At 41.5% G+C, this 21,755-nt stretch overlaps 1 protein-coding gene across 2 annotated transcripts in view; it reads right to left on the bottom strand.

Moving 5' to 3' along the window:
• Window positions 1-12,761, bottom strand: part of LOC133906049 (uncharacterized) — a 37,833-nt gene extending 25,072 nt beyond the window's left edge. The window contains exons 1-11 of one of the 2 annotated variants that reach the window (XM_062347844.1): window positions 11,787-12,761; window positions 10,173-10,317; window positions 9,571-9,843; window positions 9,291-9,458; window positions 8,986-9,201; window positions 8,682-8,776; window positions 8,188-8,362; window positions 5,661-6,064; window positions 4,808-4,931; window positions 4,023-4,145; window positions 3,863-3,934 (exon numbers count right to left, since the gene is read on the bottom strand). In XM_062347844.1, coding sequence (XP_062203828.1) covers window positions 3,863-3,934; window positions 4,023-4,145; window positions 4,808-4,931; window positions 5,661-6,064; window positions 8,188-8,362; window positions 8,682-8,776; window positions 8,986-9,201; window positions 9,291-9,458; window positions 9,571-9,843; window positions 10,173-10,317; window positions 11,787-12,502 — 2,511 coding nt within the window. In that variant the 5' untranslated portion in view covers window positions 12,503-12,761. The remainder of the gene's footprint in view (window positions 1-3,862; window positions 3,935-4,022; window positions 4,146-4,807; window positions 4,932-5,660; window positions 6,065-8,187; window positions 8,363-8,681; window positions 8,777-8,985; window positions 9,202-9,290; window positions 9,459-9,570; window positions 9,844-10,172; window positions 10,318-11,786) is intronic. The other variant, XM_062347848.1, reaches the window with a different exon arrangement.
• Window positions 12,762-21,755: the final 8,994 nt, after the last annotated feature.

Raw genomic sequence — 21,755 nt, 5'->3', positions numbered from 1 at the left:
TAAAGCTTGTTCTCTGTAACATTTCACTGATGTGCTTGTGAAGCCTGAAAACAACCTATACTTGAGGGGATAAGTGTTTTGACTTGTGATAGAGATTGAATCATTTTTTGATTTTCTCAGGACACGTCTGTGGAGCATTGCCTATGGTCCTAAAAACAATCAAGTAAGGAGAGAGAGCTGCTGTGATGGTGCAATCACAATGTATGTCTCATCTGTTAGATGCGTAAAATAAATATATTAAGAGCTACTTTGTCGTGGTATTATCTTGTAAAAATATTTTGCTCCCGTTACAACGTACAAACATTTAACTATAAATATATAAAGAGCTGCCTTGTCGTTTCTTTAGTTTTTGTTCTTATACTAGGCACCGTCAGGAGGAAGAGGAAGAGGAGCGGGAGGATGGGGAACGCGGGCTTCTGGAGTAGGCGGTGCAGGCGACGCTGCCTTTCTCAGCATCATACGTGTGGATCTCCTGCAACTCGTACCCCAACCTCCGCGCACTCTGCAATGCCTCCTCCATCAGCCTCGCTGACGCCGCCTACGTCAATATAACCGAGGGCAACTTCGTATATCTCCTCTATGACTACCTTCCCAACATCCCGTGAGCACTGACACCGATCCCCACCCCCTCTCGCCCACCCTGCTGCTCTAGAGGAATCGCTCTGGAGAGACTTTGTGGTGTTGCGATACTTTGGTATGGTCGGTTCTGGTCTATGGATGGTCTTTGTGTTGCCCGTTTCTGGGCGGTGAGGCATGGCTTTAGCTAAGTATGAACAGGGAAGCGATTTTGGTGGTGAGTAACCGATTTTCGGGGGAGATTGCTTTCTTGTTGGTTGCCATGTTTCTCGGATTTAGTTGAGGGTGCAGTGAGCTGTTTAATTAGTTACAGTCAAAAGAGGAGCCAAATAGAACAAATGAACTCTTAAGCTGTCAAAGTTGCGGGTATTAAATGGATTCATTGTCATATTCGTTAGATGGGACATTTCAGCGTGTAGAATGGAGATCACTAGAGGAAGCATGGTATTTCTATTGGCTTGTTTCTGCTCCCTTCCAAAAACCAGTTACTATTTGTCAGCCGAATCATGGAAGCATGTGGTAAAAGGTGGGATACTATATTTTGATAAAAATAAGGGCAAGCTACTATATGGAAAATATTTGTCTGTTTTGACTGAAGTTTATTGAATTGAGTTTACTTCACAGGGTGATTGAGCTAATTGTTTACTATTTTATTCTTGTTGGCAGACTTATCCTAACCCATTACAAGATCATCCGGCCTATTCAACTGTCAAGTATGGCTTGTCTTGCTTATATATTGTTTAAATGCTTTCAATTCTTTTGGGTTATCTCTATGCATGAGTTGCTTCGCAATATGCAAAGCTGAAACATTTTTTCTTATTATTATCAGGCAATATTTTGTCAATGAAGATGACACTGTACCTCAAAAGGTTAAAAATAAATGTTAATCAATATTTTGCCTTGTGATATTGTAGTCAATGGTGAATTTACAAGCAAATATATTGCTTTTACAGGTGGTTGTTTAAAAAAATAGCCGGTGTGGTGTTCACTTCCGTCACGCTGGGCCTCGTCAGAGAGTAGGATACACTAGCCACCTTTTTTAATTATGGGAACACATCTCTTATTTCTAGGCTAACATAAACCTTTGTCGCAGCACAAATATGCATATGCATGCTTCTTTGCTACTTCAATTTGACAGCAGATTTGCAAACATCATTCACCATATATACAATTTCATTCAAGTAATATATTTGTTTTAAAAATATATATCCTTTTGTTATTTGTAGGCAGCGTGAGATGGAGACCTTCATCCCGGTCATTGTCAAATTGATTGTTGTCTTATTGCAATATATGTTTTTCATTTGTCAACTATTTTATCTTGTGAAAAATTTTTACTCCCGTTACAACGTACGGGTATGTAACTAGTTCCTTCTTAATATAATGACAAGCAGCTCTCCTGCCAGTTCAAGAAAAAAAAAAGCATCAACAAGTTCAAGGAATATTAACTTCAGGGATATTTTCCACGTACCGATTCTTAATGTTGCTCATATATATCAAACAATAATATTTGATTGAACTGGCAGCGGTTAAGATAACAAAATATTTCCCTTACAAAAAATGTGAAGAAATACATATTATAATGTAAAATTATTTCATTTATAATAGGGTGCATTGTGCATCAGTGTGGCCTTTCGGATTATGTGGTTGTTAGGAATAGCAACTTGTATTAAATGGTAGCCCATGGCGGCAAGATATAGAGTACATGAGGAAAACCCTAGAGTAGGATATTACCATAATACCCTTGACTATTATACCCTTAACACCCCCCTCAAATACAAGACGCATGCAATAGCGTTGCATTTGAAAGAGGTGACACTAAGTAATAAACTTCGAGTAATACATCCAAAAACTATTACATCCAAAAAATTATCTTCAAAGCCGTCGTAGCGTGGAGCCTTGGTAATACTGTCAAATCAAGCCGAAGAAGTGCATAGCGAAGCACATGAGTAGTGTCGTGTTAAGGACAACAAAAGAATGTCCTTGGTCAAGAATCGCAGCAAAGCGATGTCGAATAGCAAGACAACAGACGTAAGTTGTCACTAAAGCTACGAAAAGACCAGAGATGACAAAACAATGCCCTAGATGAAAAGTAGTAATAGACGACAAACGAAGTTGCCACAAAAACTACAGAAAGACCTAGATGGCATGGTTGCATCAAGAACGACAGGAAAAAATCGACTAATTGACAAAGGAATATGTGGACTTGCACGGCATAAATGAAATCACTACGGACTGAAACTTGGATGTGGACACAATAGAATTGCAAAGACTCTAATATGAGAATAATTGATACTAGCAAGCAGCAGAAATAGCAGCAGTAACACCAAGGATATCAGAAGCCAGACAAAAGGCCAACCTAACAGCATGCATGACCTAATACCAAAATGCACACTAGCATCGACAGCACAGTGTAAAGGTCATGGACCAACACCACCAATCCATAAAACAACCCATAAACAACAATCAAGTATCAGCCCAATGAAGCCCATGGTGCCATCATCCAAATATTCTAATGAAGCCCACATTAAGGATCTGCTAGCTCTGCTAGCACAGGTGGAGAAGCTCAGTACATATCTGAGCAAGTAGGGGGCGAGGTCGAGGGCACACGTGAGCGCGAGGCACGTGAGCTCGTGCAGCCTCAGGCCCCTGGCCCTGGAGAGGTAGAACTCGACGGCATGGATGCCCCCCTCCCCAGGATGCGTGGAAAGAGATGCGTTGAAGTTGCAAAATGCAAGGGAAAAAACCCTAACCCTAATTTTGGCTATGATACCATGTTAGTAATAGCAATTTGTATTCAATGGTAATCCATGAGGACAATATATAGAGTACATGAGGGAAACCCTAGACTAGGATATTGCATTAATACCCTTGACTATTATACCCTTAACAGTGGTCACTGTTTCAAAAATTGGCCTTCTAGCCCGCCTAGTCGGCGCCTAGGCATAGGAACCACCCTCCTGCCTAGCACCTAATTGCCTCCTAGATCACCTAATCGCCGCCTAAGCGCTAGGTGCCACCCCACCGCCCGATTAGCGCCTAGTGCTTTTTAAATGGTATGAAGTACCTTGGTGACAAAGGGCAAAGGATGGGGGTGGTAGTGCAGTACGCTAAACCCTTTAAACGCCAAGTCCAAAGCAAAAATGATATTACCCATAAAACCATCTCTCCACTATAATTCTATAATGTTAGGGAGTAAAGAACATAGATACAAAAAAGAAGATACTTTAAAGATCGTTTCCAATACTATATGCGAGAGTTTGAATATACAGAACTGAGCAATGTTTACCTCGTCAAGAAGAAATCGACATGTATCACCTGACCGGGCAGAAGTTGCAGCAACATCAATGCAAAGCAGAATCTGAAGGTTCAGATATTTTCTTTAGTCGAATATCAAGAATTTGTATCATTAACAACACTTGATGAAGACAATAATAAAAAATCATCACCGTAGTAAGAGAACCAAGCTGAGCACGAAATGACAAAATATCCAATTCTTGTTCGGCACTTGTGTTGTCTGTGGCACGATTTACAGCATCTTCAACCTTAAAAGACAAAGAGTATCTGCCAATCTTTAGGCAACATAAAACAAGGAAATAAGAAACAACTATGTTTAATACAATTTGACAACGTTTGCTATGATATTTATCACCATTCAATTTTTGTTTGCAGAAATAAAAATGTGATGCAGAGGTGCTGCATAGAGCCCTTTCCCTTCGCTCATGAACCCACAAACAAGTATACTTATAAAGGATGATGAGTGATGAGTGACTATAAAATTGTATATTCGCCACTCCAAAATTTGCTAACTATGAGTATGATTGCAAAACAGTTTACTATGTACCCCCATCCTATCGAAGAAAACCAATGTCATAGAATGCGTGCGGTCAACCATTTGAAAAATAAATCTGCACTACATTTGTCCCCAAAGGTACTTCCATAATATTATGATTTTCTTAGGTTTTAAAAATATATGACGATAGAAATTAAAGGTTTAAGTGTGCATTCTGGAGACCATGCCATAACATCACTTTTTGGTGACTGGAGGTAGTATACAGCACTCAAAACTTTAGCCATTTTGGACCCATTATTCCCTTCCATTGCTACCTCTCACTGCTCAGAGTGAGCGACAGAGAAAGAATAACTGCAAAATTCTATGTACATGTGCATCACGAAAAAACAGGGAATCAAGCAATTTGTATCTCTAAACCAATAAAAAAAAGGGGAAGCATACCAATGCTCTTTTATATGCACCAGCTACCCATTCAGCTAGTTCAAGAGAAGCTTTGTCCTCAGCGGGTAAAGAGAATCGTTGAACAGCTTCTTCTCCTATATCATAGTTTGCCCTTTGCATGCACCTGCAAGAATTTGAATCATAGTTTATCACAACCAATGTGCCATAATGAATCAATATACTTCACACAGACACGCATGCACGCACAGACAGACACGCATGCACGCCCACACATGCAGAAGTAAAATGAAACTGCCAAATGTTGAAATCTGAGAAGCTTCAGGATAAATATAAATAATGGATAAGTTAAAGACTGTTAAAGGTGCGAATATTGTAAGAAGCCAAAGAAAAACAAGAGAGAACCTCGCAAAATCTAGGAAATTTTTTATGTACTTTCAGTATTTTTAAAATGGAATAAAGCTTATTTCTAAGTGTCACGTTTAATGCCATGCCACTGTTAGTTGTCCAGATATGGCATTCCCGTGGCATGGTTATTATCCTAAATAGTATAATAATCTTCAACTGATAAATATTGTCAACCATGGATTGTAATGTAGGAAGCATGACCACACCATCAGCAAAGACTAATGACTATTTTGGAATGGTAAAAATGCTAGGACAGGGCCACAGAGAATAACCAGGGATATTTAGCCCCATGTGACCCACTGACCTTAATAAGTAAGATAATATGTATAGGTACTTCTAGCAAAAAAATCATGTTCAAAATTATACTGGGTAATGCACAATGAGCTCACATTGAAGCCTGATCTTTAAAAATTATACTGGGTAATGCATAAACAAGTAAAAACAATAGAAGACAGCAAGAAAACAAAGTACAGCATAAAAAACTCACACATTCAGTAATTTTGATGGAGCAGCACGCAAAAGAACTAATGCCTCTTTCCAACTCCATTGCCGCTCAGACAGAGGTGGAAGGCGTTGAAGAACAGATAGACGCCAATCCAAGTCTTCGATGGAATGTTTGGCATGTTTGAGCCTCCATTCTAATGCTTGTTTACCAGCAGGTGACAGACCAGTACTTGAAAGATGATCCGTATCAGGGCCTTTTAAGTGGAGATTTTGACGAAGTATGTCAAGTAGAAACCCAACAAAAGATATCACTATGTTCTTTCCTTCTGATTCAAAATTACTATCATGGCATCCAGAAGTAACATAACATTCGGAAGGGATTGCTTGGGACAGCTTGACACAGTCATCCATATGTAACAATGATAATACAATGCTGACCATGAAAATCTGCAAAAACAAGGTGAAAATATAAAGCTTAACTGCCGAAGAAACCCATTGAACTCTATCTGTAGGGAATGTTTAAAATCTGCAAGCTGCAAACAGGTGAAATATGAAGATAATGACATAATACAACTGTAGTTAAGTGATTAAATAACTTGAATGCATATCCTATCCTCCAAAAGGAAAAATGAACGACAATATTTAGCGATTTTGGAGGTAAGTAACAGCACAACCTACATAACGTTATAGCAGATATTTGAGGGTATGCAGCTTTCTTACATAATAGTTATTAATCACTCCCTTTGTTCCAAAATGTGAAGTTGCTTGCTTCTTCGCTTTATCAGACAAGTTGGGTCTCATCAAAATCAGTGTATTCAATTAGTTATATCCACTTCTATCCCTTCTGCTAATGCTAAAGTGATCATCCATCTACTTTCATAGGAGCAGCATGGTCGAATTACTTCTAACGTTGGTTTCGCACCTTCACAATCTATGAGCAATAAAGGTATCCAATTCTTATATTTTGGAACAGAGGAGTACAATGCTACTATCAACATAACACTCTTGATTCAACTTTCCCATCGTTTGAAACATAGTAGCCTGTCAAACGTAAAGTTTTTAAACACAAGTTGCACTTGTATCTTGAAAATCGTGCAATGCTACTATCACAACAGAAGCAATGAGGCAATAACATGCCAACATTAGAAATACATGTTAAGAGAAGCATTGGTCAATACATGTCCAAATCAGCTGTTCGACATGCTGCCAAAGAAAGAGCTTCGATATTAGAAATACATGTTAAGAGCAGCATTGGTCAATACATGTCCAAATCAGCTCTTCTCTCCAAAGAAAACCAAAACCATTGATATCAACAGTAAAATCCTACAATTCATCCAGGTTTTATATAGCTAGATTCATCAGCACAAAACACCGAGATGATATGACGTAACAGTGTAAAAGATAAACTACTCTTGATAAAATTAGGAACTCTATTACTTCACAACATGGCTGCCAAAGAATGGACATAGAATCTTAAGATTTTATGATTTATGTTTTGTAAAACGACCAATTCTAGCACAAATTCTTAAATATGTCAGGACCCCAGCTCATGTCTAAATGATAAGTCTCACAGAGCAATGTAACTCATTAGACTAGTCAAATTCTGTGAATCTACTGGCACTTAAATAATGTATGAATCAAATTTGCTTGTGTTTATTCTATTGTTATTTTGCATAGCTAGGGTTACTCAGGGAGGAAAATACTAATATTGAACAGAATAATCCCCAATGGCTCAATCAGGGCATACACACTTTAAGGAAAATCATGTGCTAGGCTGCCCATCGCTTTTGCATCCCTTATAGTTGTTGCCAAGTGTAGTTCCACATGCTTTATTTAGGAAAAGTCATTTTACTCCCCCGGAGTATCGTGTATTGTGTAGTGTTACCTGGACACCTGTGTCCAAATTTATTTGCCGAATCGGACACCCTGAATCCGAGTCGGATTCCGACACCCGTGTCGGATTCCGAGTTGTATTTCGCGTGTCCAAATTTTCTTTGCCGAATCGGACACCCAAATCCGAGTCGGATTTCGACACCCGTGTCCGTGTCTAGGTAACACTAGTATTGTGAGCTTAACCCCTTGGATTATTTTTTGGTCCTTTTAACCCCCTGACTTTCTAATACCGGATCGCTTCCCTGTAGCTGGCTTTGAGAATGGTTTTGCCACCATCGTAGCCATGTCAGTTGGTTTTGCTACCCTAGCAGTCCCCATTCCCCAACAGTCTTATTTATCCATAACACATCGATAACAGCCTGCGTCACAGCAGGTGGCTGCTGTTTCTTTAGGGAGGTTTTTGCACTGGGCCCGTGCGTCATAGATAGAAACTCAGCAAAGGAGCACAGTGCATACAGGATGATGTGGAGTGCCATCATGGAAAAACCAGTGACACAGCGGCCATGGTGGCAAACCCATTCTCAAAACTAGCCTCAGGGGGTAGAGGCTAGAGTGATCCGGTATTAAAATATCAGATTCAAATTCCATGACTTCACTACTTTAAGGAATAAAAATATGCGCATCTGCGGAAACAGAAAAGATGCACCTGAATAAGAACATATCACAGAAGAGCCAACCTTTCGTGGAGTACTTTTGATAGCCTCAATAAAATTTTGCATCTCCCTCAAATATGACAATGCTTTGTGATAATAGCACTCATTCCCGCCACCAGCACTCTTTTCCATCTCTCCTAGAGCAAGCGCAACAGACTGAAGAGCATATCGCATGTGCATCAGTTCGATGTCATGCATCCTATCACAAGTACAAGAGATCACATGTAACAGACTGCTCATTAGAACCATAAGCAAAGAATGCAAAAAGAAAACAAGTACATTTCCATTTTTGGCATATTAATAATAAGAAAACTTGCAACAAGGCTTAAGGCAGTAGCAAGTTAGCCAAAAGGCAACTCAGATATAACTCAGGAAAGAGACTAAATATAGGAGGATCTTGATGCAGTAGGAAGCACTAAGCATAATAGTCAAGAATATCGTATTCATTATATAAATCTAAAATAAAGAAAATTCAACAAAGCAGTTAACAAAATCCATCAGCACAGATGGGTATGAACCTCTTCCAAGATGCAGCTGTTGAAGGAAGTGGCTGCATACCGACAAGCTCGATTGCATCTTGAAATTTTATTCCTGGGACCACATCAAATAGCACCTGTATGAAAGTTAAGAAAAATAATTGCAACAGGACATCTAGCTTATGACTGGAAATGTAAAAGGTTACTTTTGTACCCAACATGGAACAAAAGAAGTCATATGAGAGTAGTGATTGGCTATGCAAAGGTGTCATAAACATGCAGGACAGATGTATGGTAGATAAATGACATCAGAAAATCGGATATAAGAAAAAAAAATAGAACTCACTCTCATGGGAGTCTGAACGGCTAACCGCTCAAGTATCAGGTTCTCAACAAAAGGGTCTAATATTTCTGCATTGTTAACATCAGAATCTTGCTCTTGTTGGGAGAACAATAATGAATTCCTCAAATTCCACTGGCGGCCAGAATTCACACTGGAAACAAAACATGCAAGATCCAGATGAAAGCATAAAAGATCACACAAGAACTCCTCGCAGGATGTCTGCAAAGAAAAGCTGTCAAAATCCTCCAAATACTTTTGCTGCGCACTAACCACAGAAGAGAAAGAAAATTAAGGAGCGAAGGGCGTACCTCATCAGTCTGACTACGGTAATTTGAATATTCCTGTAGTCGCAGAGCTTGGGATTTGCTTGTCCAGAATAGCTGCATTAGCTTTCTACGCAGTGCTGTCTTACCCTTCAAAATATCCCACCCCAAGACAGCAACCAATGGCTGGAGAAGGGGGAACAGTGAAACAACCTGCAGAAAGCCAGGAGATACTGATGAGGAAAATAACTAGCGGAATCTGTTATCAAATACTCATAGCAGACCAAGAAAAAACATAAGGTTATTCCATTGAAAATTGACATACATTAACAGCCACTTGAAGCTGCTCTCTCTTAATTGATGATAGAGCAGTTTCCATGACTACTTCAAGGACATGCTTTCCGGATATTCGAGAATAATGGTACAGATCTTTCTTGCAGGATGTTATAGCTGAATCCGACAAGGTCTTGTCATCTGAATCAGCATCCCTCTCCAATGACAATGTTTCCAGCAACTTTTTAAAAGGAAGAGGCGTCCAATTAGCATCAGAGACACCATGATCTTCAATTTCTTCAGCAAGAATGTCGTCCAAAATGAGCTAGAAACAATATGAGAGAAAAGAAATTAGTATCATCCAAGAGTAAGCCTGTGAAATTGCATTCCAAAAACGTAAATAGTGTTAACATTTCGGTGTAGTGGTGTTGGGTCATCTAAATTTTTGGCCTAAAGTACAAAGAAAATCGTAAGGAAGGAATGCTAAAATATCATAAAATGAATGGGAATTGTAATATAACATGAAGTTGTAGGTTATCAACCAGGAAAGGAAAAGCAGGAAAAAAAAAGAACAGGCAGAGCTAAAGTTCATAGTAAAGCACTTCGATAAAAGAGAACGACAGCAAGAAATAATATAGAGAATTTTGTAGTTACCTGAATCAGTTGAACAAGCTGGGGAGTACTAGACTGAAGAGCAGCTCCATACATTTTAATTATTCTATCACGCGAGTCAGACCATGTTCCGCCATAATTGGATGCTTTGGCCCAACCCTTTCTGACAAGCTCTGCTAGGACAACCCTGTAAGAAGAAATCATTTTGAATAATTTATTGAATGTATCCAGATCTAGGGCACATATCCAGTGAAAATGGACAAACTATTGCAAATGCATGAAAAATGAGGTCTATACGTTTTCAAAATTCTCCAAGATTACAAGCAATAAGCAAGGACATGTTCTATATCAACACGAAATTTCAAGAAAAATACAATTGCGTCTGAGAATCCATAAAGAGGAATACTTAGTGAACAGCACACATTCACAATTCACTAAGTATTTGTCTTTTTCACATAGCTCGGATGACTTCGAGTTTGCTCTTTGAAATTTTGTGGAGATATACAAAATGTCCTTCCCTATCTCTAGTAATCTATGGAGAACTCTTGAAATGTTCTAAACACCATTTTCATGCATTTTCAATAGTTAGTCCATTTTCACTGGATATGCACCCGCCGAATCAGTCACCAAACTGAGACCAATGTACAACATATCATTGCTTGATCTCTTTCGAAACGAATTGAAAATGTCTGGTCCAAAACCAAGAACATGGATGTGATGATGCTCCCTCAAAATCAGCAACTAGTTGCAGAATTTCACACTGTAAAGCAAACTATCCATTACCAGTTCACTGCGTGCTGCCAAATTATGCCACCTCAGTTCATAGATTCCTACTTGCCCAGTAAACTCATGATGAGAATTATTAACAAGCAGCCATAAGACTTGTAATTTGCAATACACCCATAGCATGCAACCAGAGTAGAGGGGCTGGTGTCCAGTGGGAGTATGGGATGCCTACCCCCAACAAGATGTTGCCACGCCCTTCGAGTTATAGTGTTACATACATATAAAACCAAAAATAATTGTCTCACAACATGAAGTAGGGCTCCGACTCAAATATTTTCTTATATGCTAACTGCCCTGGTAACGGGTTTGGAATAATTCAGGATATCACGCTAAGTAAAGATGCAATTCAGGATTTACAACTCTATGTCCCACTGACATGTGGGGTCAAGGGTCACATGTCAGTGAGACATAGTCACTAATCCTGAATTGCCACTCAATTGAGTGCCATATCCTGAAATCTCCCAACGGATTTTATGTCTTTACCATAACCAAAGTTCAAAACTAAGTCTGGTCAAGTCATTTGCATACAAAATGTAGAGATGTGCAATAAGAGAACAAGCATTCTCTACTAAACACATGCTACGAAAAGATAAACTAATCAGTTCACTGATGTCGTTGACATATTGATATGGAACAGAACTAATAAACACATGAACCTTATAGTTCCGTGCACCTGTTAATACATTAACGAAAGGACAATCATAATGTAAACACTGACTGTATCGCATCGCTACTACTACCTTACTATTTCCACAAATTAATTGAGATATCCATTAAATCCCCAAGTTGCAACTCTAGCTAGTATTCGTTCCTATCGAATGTTGAAATGTTACTTGGAAAATGTTAACTCGATTAATATTTAGAGCTTACTTGTAATCATCTTCTTCCACGCCACATTCAAGGCAAAGAAACCGAAGATGCCCAGCAGCACCCTCGAGATCACACGCCGTGACAAGCGTCTTCATCGCATCCAAATGGCCAAGCTGAACGTTCAGCCGCAACCACAGGAGCACATCCGCGCCGATGCCCCCTTCCAGGCCAATCTGCCTCGAGATGCCCACGCACAGTGCGTCGAACACGAGGGCGTTGTCGAGGAACACCGCCCATAGCCCCCTCAGATCCTCCTCGGAGACAGGGGCCTCCTCGGAACCAACGCCGCTCGCCTCCCCTCCGCCATGGACCTCGCGCCTCAGCCTCGCCACCCCCAAATCCAGCAGCCTCGCGAGGGTCACCCGGGCCTCGGCGCCGGTGGCGGGGTCGTCGGCGATGGGCTGGAGGAGGACGAGGAACTCGGCCTTGAGGCGCAGCGCCTCGGGGTTGGGGGTGGAGGGGAGGGCGGCGAGCTCAAGCGCGGCGAGCCAGGCGAGGTGGGACGGGGAGGGGCACGCGGGGGGCGCGGACCAGAGCACGCCCGGGACGCGGCCGCCCGCGGCGACGACCGCGCGGAGGAAGTCCGCGGCGAGCTCCGGATCGGCGCGGCGGCGGAGGCTGAGGAGCGCCGCGCGTAGGGGCTCGAACTGCGCGAGGAAGAGGTGGTTGGTCGCCACGCGCGCGAGGAGCGCGGCCTCCCGCTCCGGCGCCGCCATGGCGAGGAGCTTTCGGGGGCGGTTAGGAGGCCGGGGCGCGGGATCACGAGGCGGCGGCGAGCATGGGTTGGCACGCGTGCGGGGAGCGCGTTGGTGGCTTTCCGGCGTGGGGACGTAGTGGGGAGTTCGGTTTTGCGAAGGGTTTGCTTGCTTTGCCTGTGTCGCGTGGTCTCGGGGAGACGAGCCGGAGCCCGGAGGTGGGAGAAGGCGATGCGAGCGAAAGGCCTGGACCGCCTGGTCGCCTGGAGATGTCTGGGTTTTTTCCTCACTTTTTTTTGTGTTTCGTTTCACCAGGGGCAGGGAGGGCTGATCTACGGATGGCTGTGATTCGGTCTGATGCGGGGGAGCGCGCTGCGGTTATCATGGCTGTTGATTCGGTGATGTTTATTGGGAGCGCACGTGTAGTATTGATCGAGTCAGGGGTTCACGGAATTCAAGTGTGATGAGCGATTACTATGTTAATAAGTTCTTCTATTCACTAATTAAATGTCTGTACGTTACGACAGATTTAAAAATTTTAAGGAGATAATATATTTTCTACAAGAATTAATAAGAAATTCATACTCAAATTGTTACAGCGCCACATGCACTAAAAGCGAAATTTTTCATTAAAAATTCACCACTTATCATGCATTATATAAAAGCATATAAGCGCCTCAAACTTGTTTGATACATAAATTATTCAAAAAAATAGTAGCATGTGGCATTCATGTTGCCGATATGCTGAACTTGACCATCTCATTCTTCCATAGATGATGGATGAACTGACTTGAGTTTTCGTGCATATAGATGTTAAACATCAAATTGAAATGATAAAAGCTTTAAATATGAAAAAGATACCAATTGCATTGCAATACAATTGTATATATGTAATATTCTAGAGGATTGAAATTTATGTTACATAAAAATTATCACAATATGATGTAATAGGGGTGAAAGAAAGGAGCTAATAGATTTAAAAAAGCAAAGCATGAGTAACAGAGAGTAATTGGCAAATAAGCAATCAATACCTTACATATGTCGTAAGGACCTCTCTATAGACGATATTCTTCATGTATATCTTACTTTGCTTTGAGCACTTCTTTTTTTTGTCATCAGCTGGGATGGCGAGGATCTTAATGTTCGCTCTGGTGGTGGCTCTAGATAGCATGATGTACAACTGACCGTGAGAGAACACTGGCTCGGACAGGTAAATGCCGATGTTGGGGATGATCTGCGCTTGTGCCTTGTTGACTGTCATGGTAAAACTGAGCCTGGTAGAAAATTGCTTCATCTTAAACTAAAAAGGGAACATCTCATCATCAGATGGTCACAGGTAGATCCGAGGAAGGAAAACTTTTTTGCCAGCATGTTGCCCCAACACAATCTCTACATCAATGGCATTTCTTTGGAACCCTCAGACCACCAGCCTCGTCCTATTGTAAAGTCTGTTTGCGGGGGTCAATGTTCCTGAGTAATATGATATAGCAATTAATCTTGAGCTTCAACACATGTGGAGGCAGCGAGTTAAGAAACTCACGAGGGCAGTAGTTATGAGGATCATCTTCTACACGATCAAAGCTATGATACACCATCTTATCCCCTCGGAAATGACCGATCATCTTTATATTAATCCTATCCACACAATCATTTTATGTGGACAAGATGGCTCTCGATGTGATGAAGTTCGCATCTGACATTATTATCGAGCATCGGAAAAATGTTGTCTATCAGCTTATCAAGGTCCGTGTCCTTCCCTATATATGGCACGCATATATTGTCAGGAAGACGTACATCATCGTCACCGTTGACCTCTTCAGTGCCACCATCGACGCGCAATAGGTATTCCGCAAACTACAGGTTGCTTTGTGCCCTCATGTTGTGTACAAGTTTAGGTGATGTATGCAATCTCATAGGTACGACCTACGCAAGGACGCATCGATTATCTGAGCCCTTGACCCCTTTCAGACAATAGGGAGGATCTGCCTGAAATCTCCACAAAATACAACTGTCTTCCCACCGAACGGAAGATCCGTTTTTGTTCCATTATGTCGCGTATGCTGTTGTCCAACACCTCCACCGCATGTCTCTTAGTCATGGAGGCTTCGTCCCAAATAATGAGCAAAGCTACCCGCATGAGCTTGGCAATCCCACTCTGTTTTGTGAAACTATAGAACGCACCATCATCAATACTCAGTGGTATCTCAAAACACGACTGTGCGGTTCTTCCTTTGGGCATATGGAAGCTGTAACATCGAACGTAGTTGTTGCCACAACAATCTTACCCTACCCACATATCGTTGCAAGCAACGTCTTGTACATAAAAGTCTTCTTTGTGGCTCCGGTCCATCCACAAAGAACACGTCCTCGTGACTGTCAACAGTAGAAAGAATCTCATTGTAGGTGGCCCTCTGCTATGTGTTTATGGAGTCTGACAGTTGTGTCCTCAATGTTGAGCTCAATTGTGGACTCCTCGAAGATCTCCGTGGGCACACTATTTGCCATGCCATGTGTCTTGTCGATATCAGAGAGAGGGAACGACTTTATATCCTTATCCATTGATTGTAGCATATTCCTGATATCTATCAAAACCATCTGTTTTACAGCGACTGTGCATGGATAATGTGGCGATAGTCCTCTGACATTGCCTCTAGGTGCTTGTTTGCGTATGTCACTGGGCTCACAAAATACTAGTATTGTTGCAAATAGCCTTTGAGTGATGATGGCATCCGGAACAACTTGGCTTCCATAAGACACTCATCTAATGTGTTGTCTGCTTCGATCAGACCCCTTCTCTCTGCGGCTTCACAAAAGATCAATAGGATCTCGCTGTCAATTGTCCTTAGGTCCTCGTAGAAGGTGGTGCCGGTCACATGGTTTAGGAGAACTCGAATATAGTAGCATTCCCCCTCAGTCGGATGAGCTGACACGATTCTACCAACCTGTCCACCTTCTCGTCTCCCTCTTTGCTAGAATTTTTCTTTCTTGCCTTTGTGCCAAGTATACCACCCAGGGAAATCCTGGCACAAGATACCCCGAGCATGCTCATGTACTATGTTCGCCTCGAAGTACTCTGTCCGTATTGACTTCTCAGCACCTTCACAATTAACCACATCTTGGATATCTTCTCCCTCTTGAAACAAAACCATGTGCATGCTTGGGAGATGAATGTAGTTGCATCATAGGTGGCGAGTTCTTACTCAGTTCAAAGTTGTATATCCTCCACAAGGATTCCAGAGGGGTCACCCACCTCACATCTCTATATTGCCTGATATCATCGATGTTGTCGTTGATGTCTGCATTGTCAGCCTTACTCATAGTCATAAATGTCCGGTCCTAGCACTTGTATATGTACTTGAATAGGTATTTAACAATATTTATGCTCGAGTACACCTCAACATTAATGTGATAGTTGAAAGAATTGAATGACGCAAGAGGGAGGAGGGTGAATTGGGCTCTAATTAAAAAATACTTCAACCAAAAACTAAAACAAGTAGTAACCTTACTTTAGATGAAATTTAATGCAACTACGCAAATAAGCTAGAGCAAATCAACAAAACAAGCAAGCAAAGATACTGAGCAAGAATGTAAATGCTCAAAGTAAACATGAAAAAGTAGAAAGATGGATAAGATGACACCGATTTTTTTCCCGAGGTATCGAGGAGTTGGTACTCTCTTTAGTCCTCGTTGGAGCATCCATCAAGGATATCGCTCCCTCTTGAGTCACCAAGACTCAAGTACTAACTCATGATTATCACTTCTCCATCTCCGGATTGTTGGGTATTAAACCAAGTACATCGCACTTCCGGTGCTTCTACAAGAACTCTGAGAGCTCACCGAAACCACTCAAATCACCTAAGATCGGCTAGGTGTTGCCAACCACCAAGAGTAACAAGTCAATAGCTTCACTTGACCTAGATCAAGCCTAAACTATAGCTAGATGCACACTTGCTAATCTCAAAGCATTAATGATGTTCTTAATCTTTCAATTAGGGACTTTGCAAATCACTTAAGTACTCTTTCTTCTTCTTGATGACACACACAGTGTATAGCCTCCTCTAGGTTACAAGAGATCAAAGTGAGACTGAGTGAGGGGGTATTTATAGGCTAGAGGTCCAAATATAGTCGTTGGACAACTACCCAATTTTTCTGTGAATGCTGAAAGATCTGATGTACATTGACTTACACACGCCGGAACATCCGGCGTATATCTTTTTCAAACACTCTCAATTGCCAGTTGTCAATTAGACGTTAAGCCTATTAAACACTCCAGCGAAGCCTCCAGGCACACGTCGGATCTTCCAGCACGTAGAACAACGAAATCTAGACTTCAAAATTCTTCTCTGCAACAATTATTCCTGTGTAAACGCCGGACCATCCGACGTGCATAATTTTCAAACACCTCATCGAAATTGTCTCTAAAAAAGTACTTCAGTGTAGCCTTCTTTACACGCCGGAACATCCGGCGTGGACTTCAACTTTTTTATGCTACGTTACCACACAAAAATACTCAGGTGTTAATGAATCTTAGATCAACGGACCATCTTTTGTGCATAAGATCTTTTTGCCTTGATCCAATAAATACTCCGACGTGTTCATCTTTGGTATTGCTAGACCATCCGGTGTACTAAAAAATTTCTGAGCTTGTCCAATTCAAATAATCTTCAGCTCTAACTTTTCGACATCTTTACCATGAACTTCTTTGAGCTACATAGTGCTATAAATTCACAAGTGTGCATCTAATCTTGTCTAGACTCAATTAGTTCAAATTACAACTCTTAGCCCTTCCTTTATAGTTGGATCAAAAGACTAAGAAAAGAGACATAAACTACTCTGAATATTTTTCATCTTCTTATGACGCTTAGAACTAGAAGATCATTAATCTTAATGCATATGTCCTTTGATCGCCCATTATATTACCTTACAGAATAAGAAACCCACTTATTATTGTGAACTAAATTTTTAATACCTTTCAAAACACACATATTAGTCACAATGATATGGTTATCATTAATCACCGAAATACTTACCACTTACCTAGGGGTCTATATGCTACAACAGTTGAACAACCACAAGAGGTAAGGGTTATAAGGGACAACCCACCTATTATCTAGCACGTGTTTTTGAACCATAGCCTAGCGACCGTCTTCACGTTTCCTGTACACCGAGTAGGAGTCCTTTCCTTGTGAGGTAGTCGTATTGAAATACTGTGGATAATGATTCTTGCATGACGGATGATCCTTCGTTCATGGGCAATCGCGGTTGAGCATACCGCAAGGGTCATACATCATATGCTTGACGGCCATCCTGTACAGCTCTGGGTACTTATGCTTGTCTGGGAGCTCAGCAGGGACGAGAAAATCATACTGTTCTAGACACGTGAGCTTGTACTTGACAACCATCCTGAGCAGGAGGTGGGCACGTGGAAGACCTCTCTTCTAGAACTCAACCACATAGTTGTAGGCATTCATCTTGCCAAGCATGTGCTTATCAAGCAACTGCATTTTGTAGCAATAGTAATCCAGCACGAACACGCATAGACTGCCATTAGAATCTACACAGAGCATATGATGTTCAAAGTTAGTGCTGGACTTCAATGAGTACAATGGCAAGAATTGACGGTGCAAACATCATCTTTTGAGAACACTAACCTGGGTTCTCGTGATTATTACCACAAGCTGCGGTCATCGCATCGATGGACACACCAACCTCTGGGATATCGGGATGCCAACTGAGTTCGCCTCTAGAGAAGAAGAGAGGGTATGATAGGGCATCGTAGCATCCGTGATATGATCGCTCAGTATGGCTGCCTTATCCTCACGAGCGCGCTCACAGTCCCTCCCCCATCTCTCCCTCTTCTCTCCGACCACCCACCTGATGGATCCAGCACCAGCCACCGAGTTCTTCTCTCTGGCCACTGAGCTCTTCTCCCTCATCTCAGTATGACTCCACTCCCTCTTCTCTCCTGCCGTCGAGTTCGCCGAAGGCACCGCCTGGCCACCGGCCATGGGGGCCTTAGAGCCTGACTACGCCATCGGCGAGCACGCCGCAGATGAAGTAGCGGGTGACGCCAGCGGTGGGGAGCGGGACGACGTCGCCGCCAGTATTGAAGGTGGCGAGAGGGCTGGAGCCAGAGCATGACTCGTAGTCGATGCTGCTCACCTCCAGCATTGATGGCAGTGGGATCCGCAGCGGCGGTGGCGGCCAAGCGGAGCGCGGTGGCAGTCGAGCATGTGCTGTAGCAACGACTCGAAGGCCGCCGCATTATATTGTTGTGCAGGAGCCCGGTGGCGGGGGGAGCGACGACGGGTGCGGGGTCTGAGTCGGTTCAATCTATTTTTTTCTCTCAGAACACCTATCACTGCCAGTTCTAGAACCGGCAATGATAGATATTCACTTTCAGCCAAGTAAACACTGTCGATTCCAAAACCGGCACTGATGTAGTTTTGGAACCGACAGTGATCACCCTCTTTGTAGTAGTGATAAGATAATTCCCTATGTATCATCCCACGAAATGAACTTCTTTATTCGTCACTGTTATGGTTTGGAACTGGCTGTTTCTAATTTTCATTCATTTTTTGGTCACTATTGTCAATTTAACTCGTATAAAAGACAAATGAACCACAATAAGAAGGAAGAAAGAAAAATTAGAAATAGTTGAAACACATGTATTGTAATAAAATAATAATTAATTTGATAGCACAAAGTTGATTGATACATAAGTTCCAACAATATAGTAAAGTAATCTAGATCGCACACACAGACTGAACTTCACACTTTCTTCGGTAAAAAATATTCATATTTCATAATTTCTCTTGAGTCTTGATCAGGTTGAGGATGCCAGTCGAGAAGTCCACTTTAAGATGAGTAGGCGAAGTCCACTCAAGATGAGTAGGAGAAGTCCACTCAAGATGAGTAGGAGAAGTCCACTTCATGTTTCACAATTTCTCATGGTTGTACACAATAACAAGCAAATTTAATGTCAGCTCGTGTAACTTCAAAACATAGCAAACACACAAATTTCTCATGGTGTGTACACAATAACACAAAAATTAAATGTCAGCACGATGCACACGCAACATTAGATAAGGTCACTCTCGATGCTTTGTTTCTTAGGTGATGTCTAAGAGAAGAGAGTATGAAATTGATGTTAAGAAATAAACTTCCAATGGGTGCATGTGTTTGTTAGTTTCTTAAGATCTTCAAAAAGCAATTTATTGTCTCATAATCACCTAAGATTACTCAAAAAGCTAGTTTTCTTCTATAAGAAATAAACTTATTCTCTTTCATCTTTAAATTATTTGTCACATTATCTTTTTGCTTAGGTGAACACTTAATTAATGTCTAAGAAATTAGCATTGGGAGTGGCATAACATGATGAAAAATAAAGAGACCATATAAAGGTGGTTGATTATTTCTTTTGTTTCTCGGCAGCAAGTTAAAACACATATCAACGTAGAAAATTGTTTAATTTGGTTTGGTAAAAATATAAAGAGAAAGATGTAAAGGATCAATGATAGAACATAATATGACCATGAGAAAACCTGCAACACATAACATGACCATGAGAGAAGATCCAACCAAGATTACGTGTAACTTCCTATTAAATCTTTCTACTCCGATCAAACTAGATAGTTTTTACCAAATCATCTCATAATATGGTACCTTTCTGGGAAATTCATTTCAAGAAATAATTTACTGACTTGCAACATGTATGCCCAGCATGAGCCAACAATTTGACAAAAGAGAGGAAAACTTGTATTCACAAATCATTTATAAAGGAACGACTCATACTTTTGCACACTCTCTCATTGATGTGTTATGCCCTGCGAGCAAACACTATACAGAAACTAACTAAGCACCTAAATTTGAGGCCCATTACTAACAAAGACAAAATAACATCGGAATCAGAAATCTAAACCTCAATCCTAAGCCGAAGTGTTTGTACAATGGCAGCAGTTTGGTACAATAATGGACCAGGATGGGAGAACTATACACAACAGTAGCGGCAGCTCGCGTTAACACACTGGCTCCCATGGTCGTAAACAGATACCACTGCAATAGCGAGCCGACGAGCTGTGGAACAGTCACCCACCCAAATTCAAGGCCAGCCAACAACTCAAACCCCAGGTGCAACACCAAATCAGTAGTCATCAGCAAAGATTTGTAGTGGTTTCGTTCCAACTTTAGATAGGTCCTACTGAGACTAGGGATTCTATTAAATATTATTGCCCCTGTATTTATTCTTCTCAATTGCGTAAGCTAAGGCCCATGACATAGCCACATGAACATATCAAGTTTAAGAGGTGTCACTAACATACGTATCTAGAATCCAAATGCATTTTGCATCTAATACAATCTTTGTGGTTAAAAACATATAATTAAGTATAAAGCTAACATTGCTGCCTACATTGAATACAATTTTTTATTCAGCTGTCTAACACTAATTGGAAAATGATACTTCTATAGAAAGTTAGCAACGAGGTAATACAACTTACCATGCCGCATGCATGATCAACCTCCTCACGTGTGTAGATATAGATAACTATCAAACAGAAAAAAGGGCCTACCTAAAAAAACAGGCCATTTTTTCATAATCTGATGAAGGAAAGGGTGTCTCATTAGTCAATCACGAAGGATGCAGAAGAAGTACTGCCCCGGGAGATATGCTACTTTGTGTTTGTAACTATAAACATACCTGAATAGCATCAAAAATCCTGATCGTCCTCAACCCTCATTCATAATGTTTAGCACAATTGCATTGGAATCACCACAAAAAGGTAGAAACATGCAATCCTCACCTGGAACGCCAGATCGTCAGACGTGGAATCCTTTCAACCCCTTAGGCCATTTCCAGGAGATATTCTAAAAATCCATTCTAAAACACTATTATAGTATCTCTTAACACTATTACAACATCTTTTTTTTATCTCTGGCAACTACCATATTTTCTACTTTCTATTATTCTCCTTCTTTATTTGGACCCACGACCATCCTTTGTGAATAGAGTTGAGGGCAGGTGTCGGTGACATGGGAACCGGGGTCCCCAAGTCCCGAGGCCAGGACAGCAGAGTGCCACGTGACGCCTTCCCTCGGGGACTATTCCCCCGAGGTCCGAAAAGATCAAGTTCCGGGAGAGGGCGCTCGGGGCCATGAACAGTGGCCTCTCAAGTACCCGAGTTTCCCGAGGACCCAAGAAGACACAGTTCCGGGAGAGGGTGCTCGGGGCCATAAACAGTGGTCCCCGAGTACCTGAGTTCCCCGAGGACCGAGA

This window comes from Phragmites australis, chromosome 2 (genome assembly GCF_958298935.1).
Source record: "Phragmites australis chromosome 2, lpPhrAust1.1, whole genome shotgun sequence".
In the NCBI taxonomy this organism is placed as follows: Eukaryota; Viridiplantae; Streptophyta; class Magnoliopsida; order Poales; family Poaceae; genus Phragmites; species Phragmites australis.
Note: the sequence above shows the minus strand (reverse complement) of the source record. Positions and strands in the feature narration are given on the sequence as shown.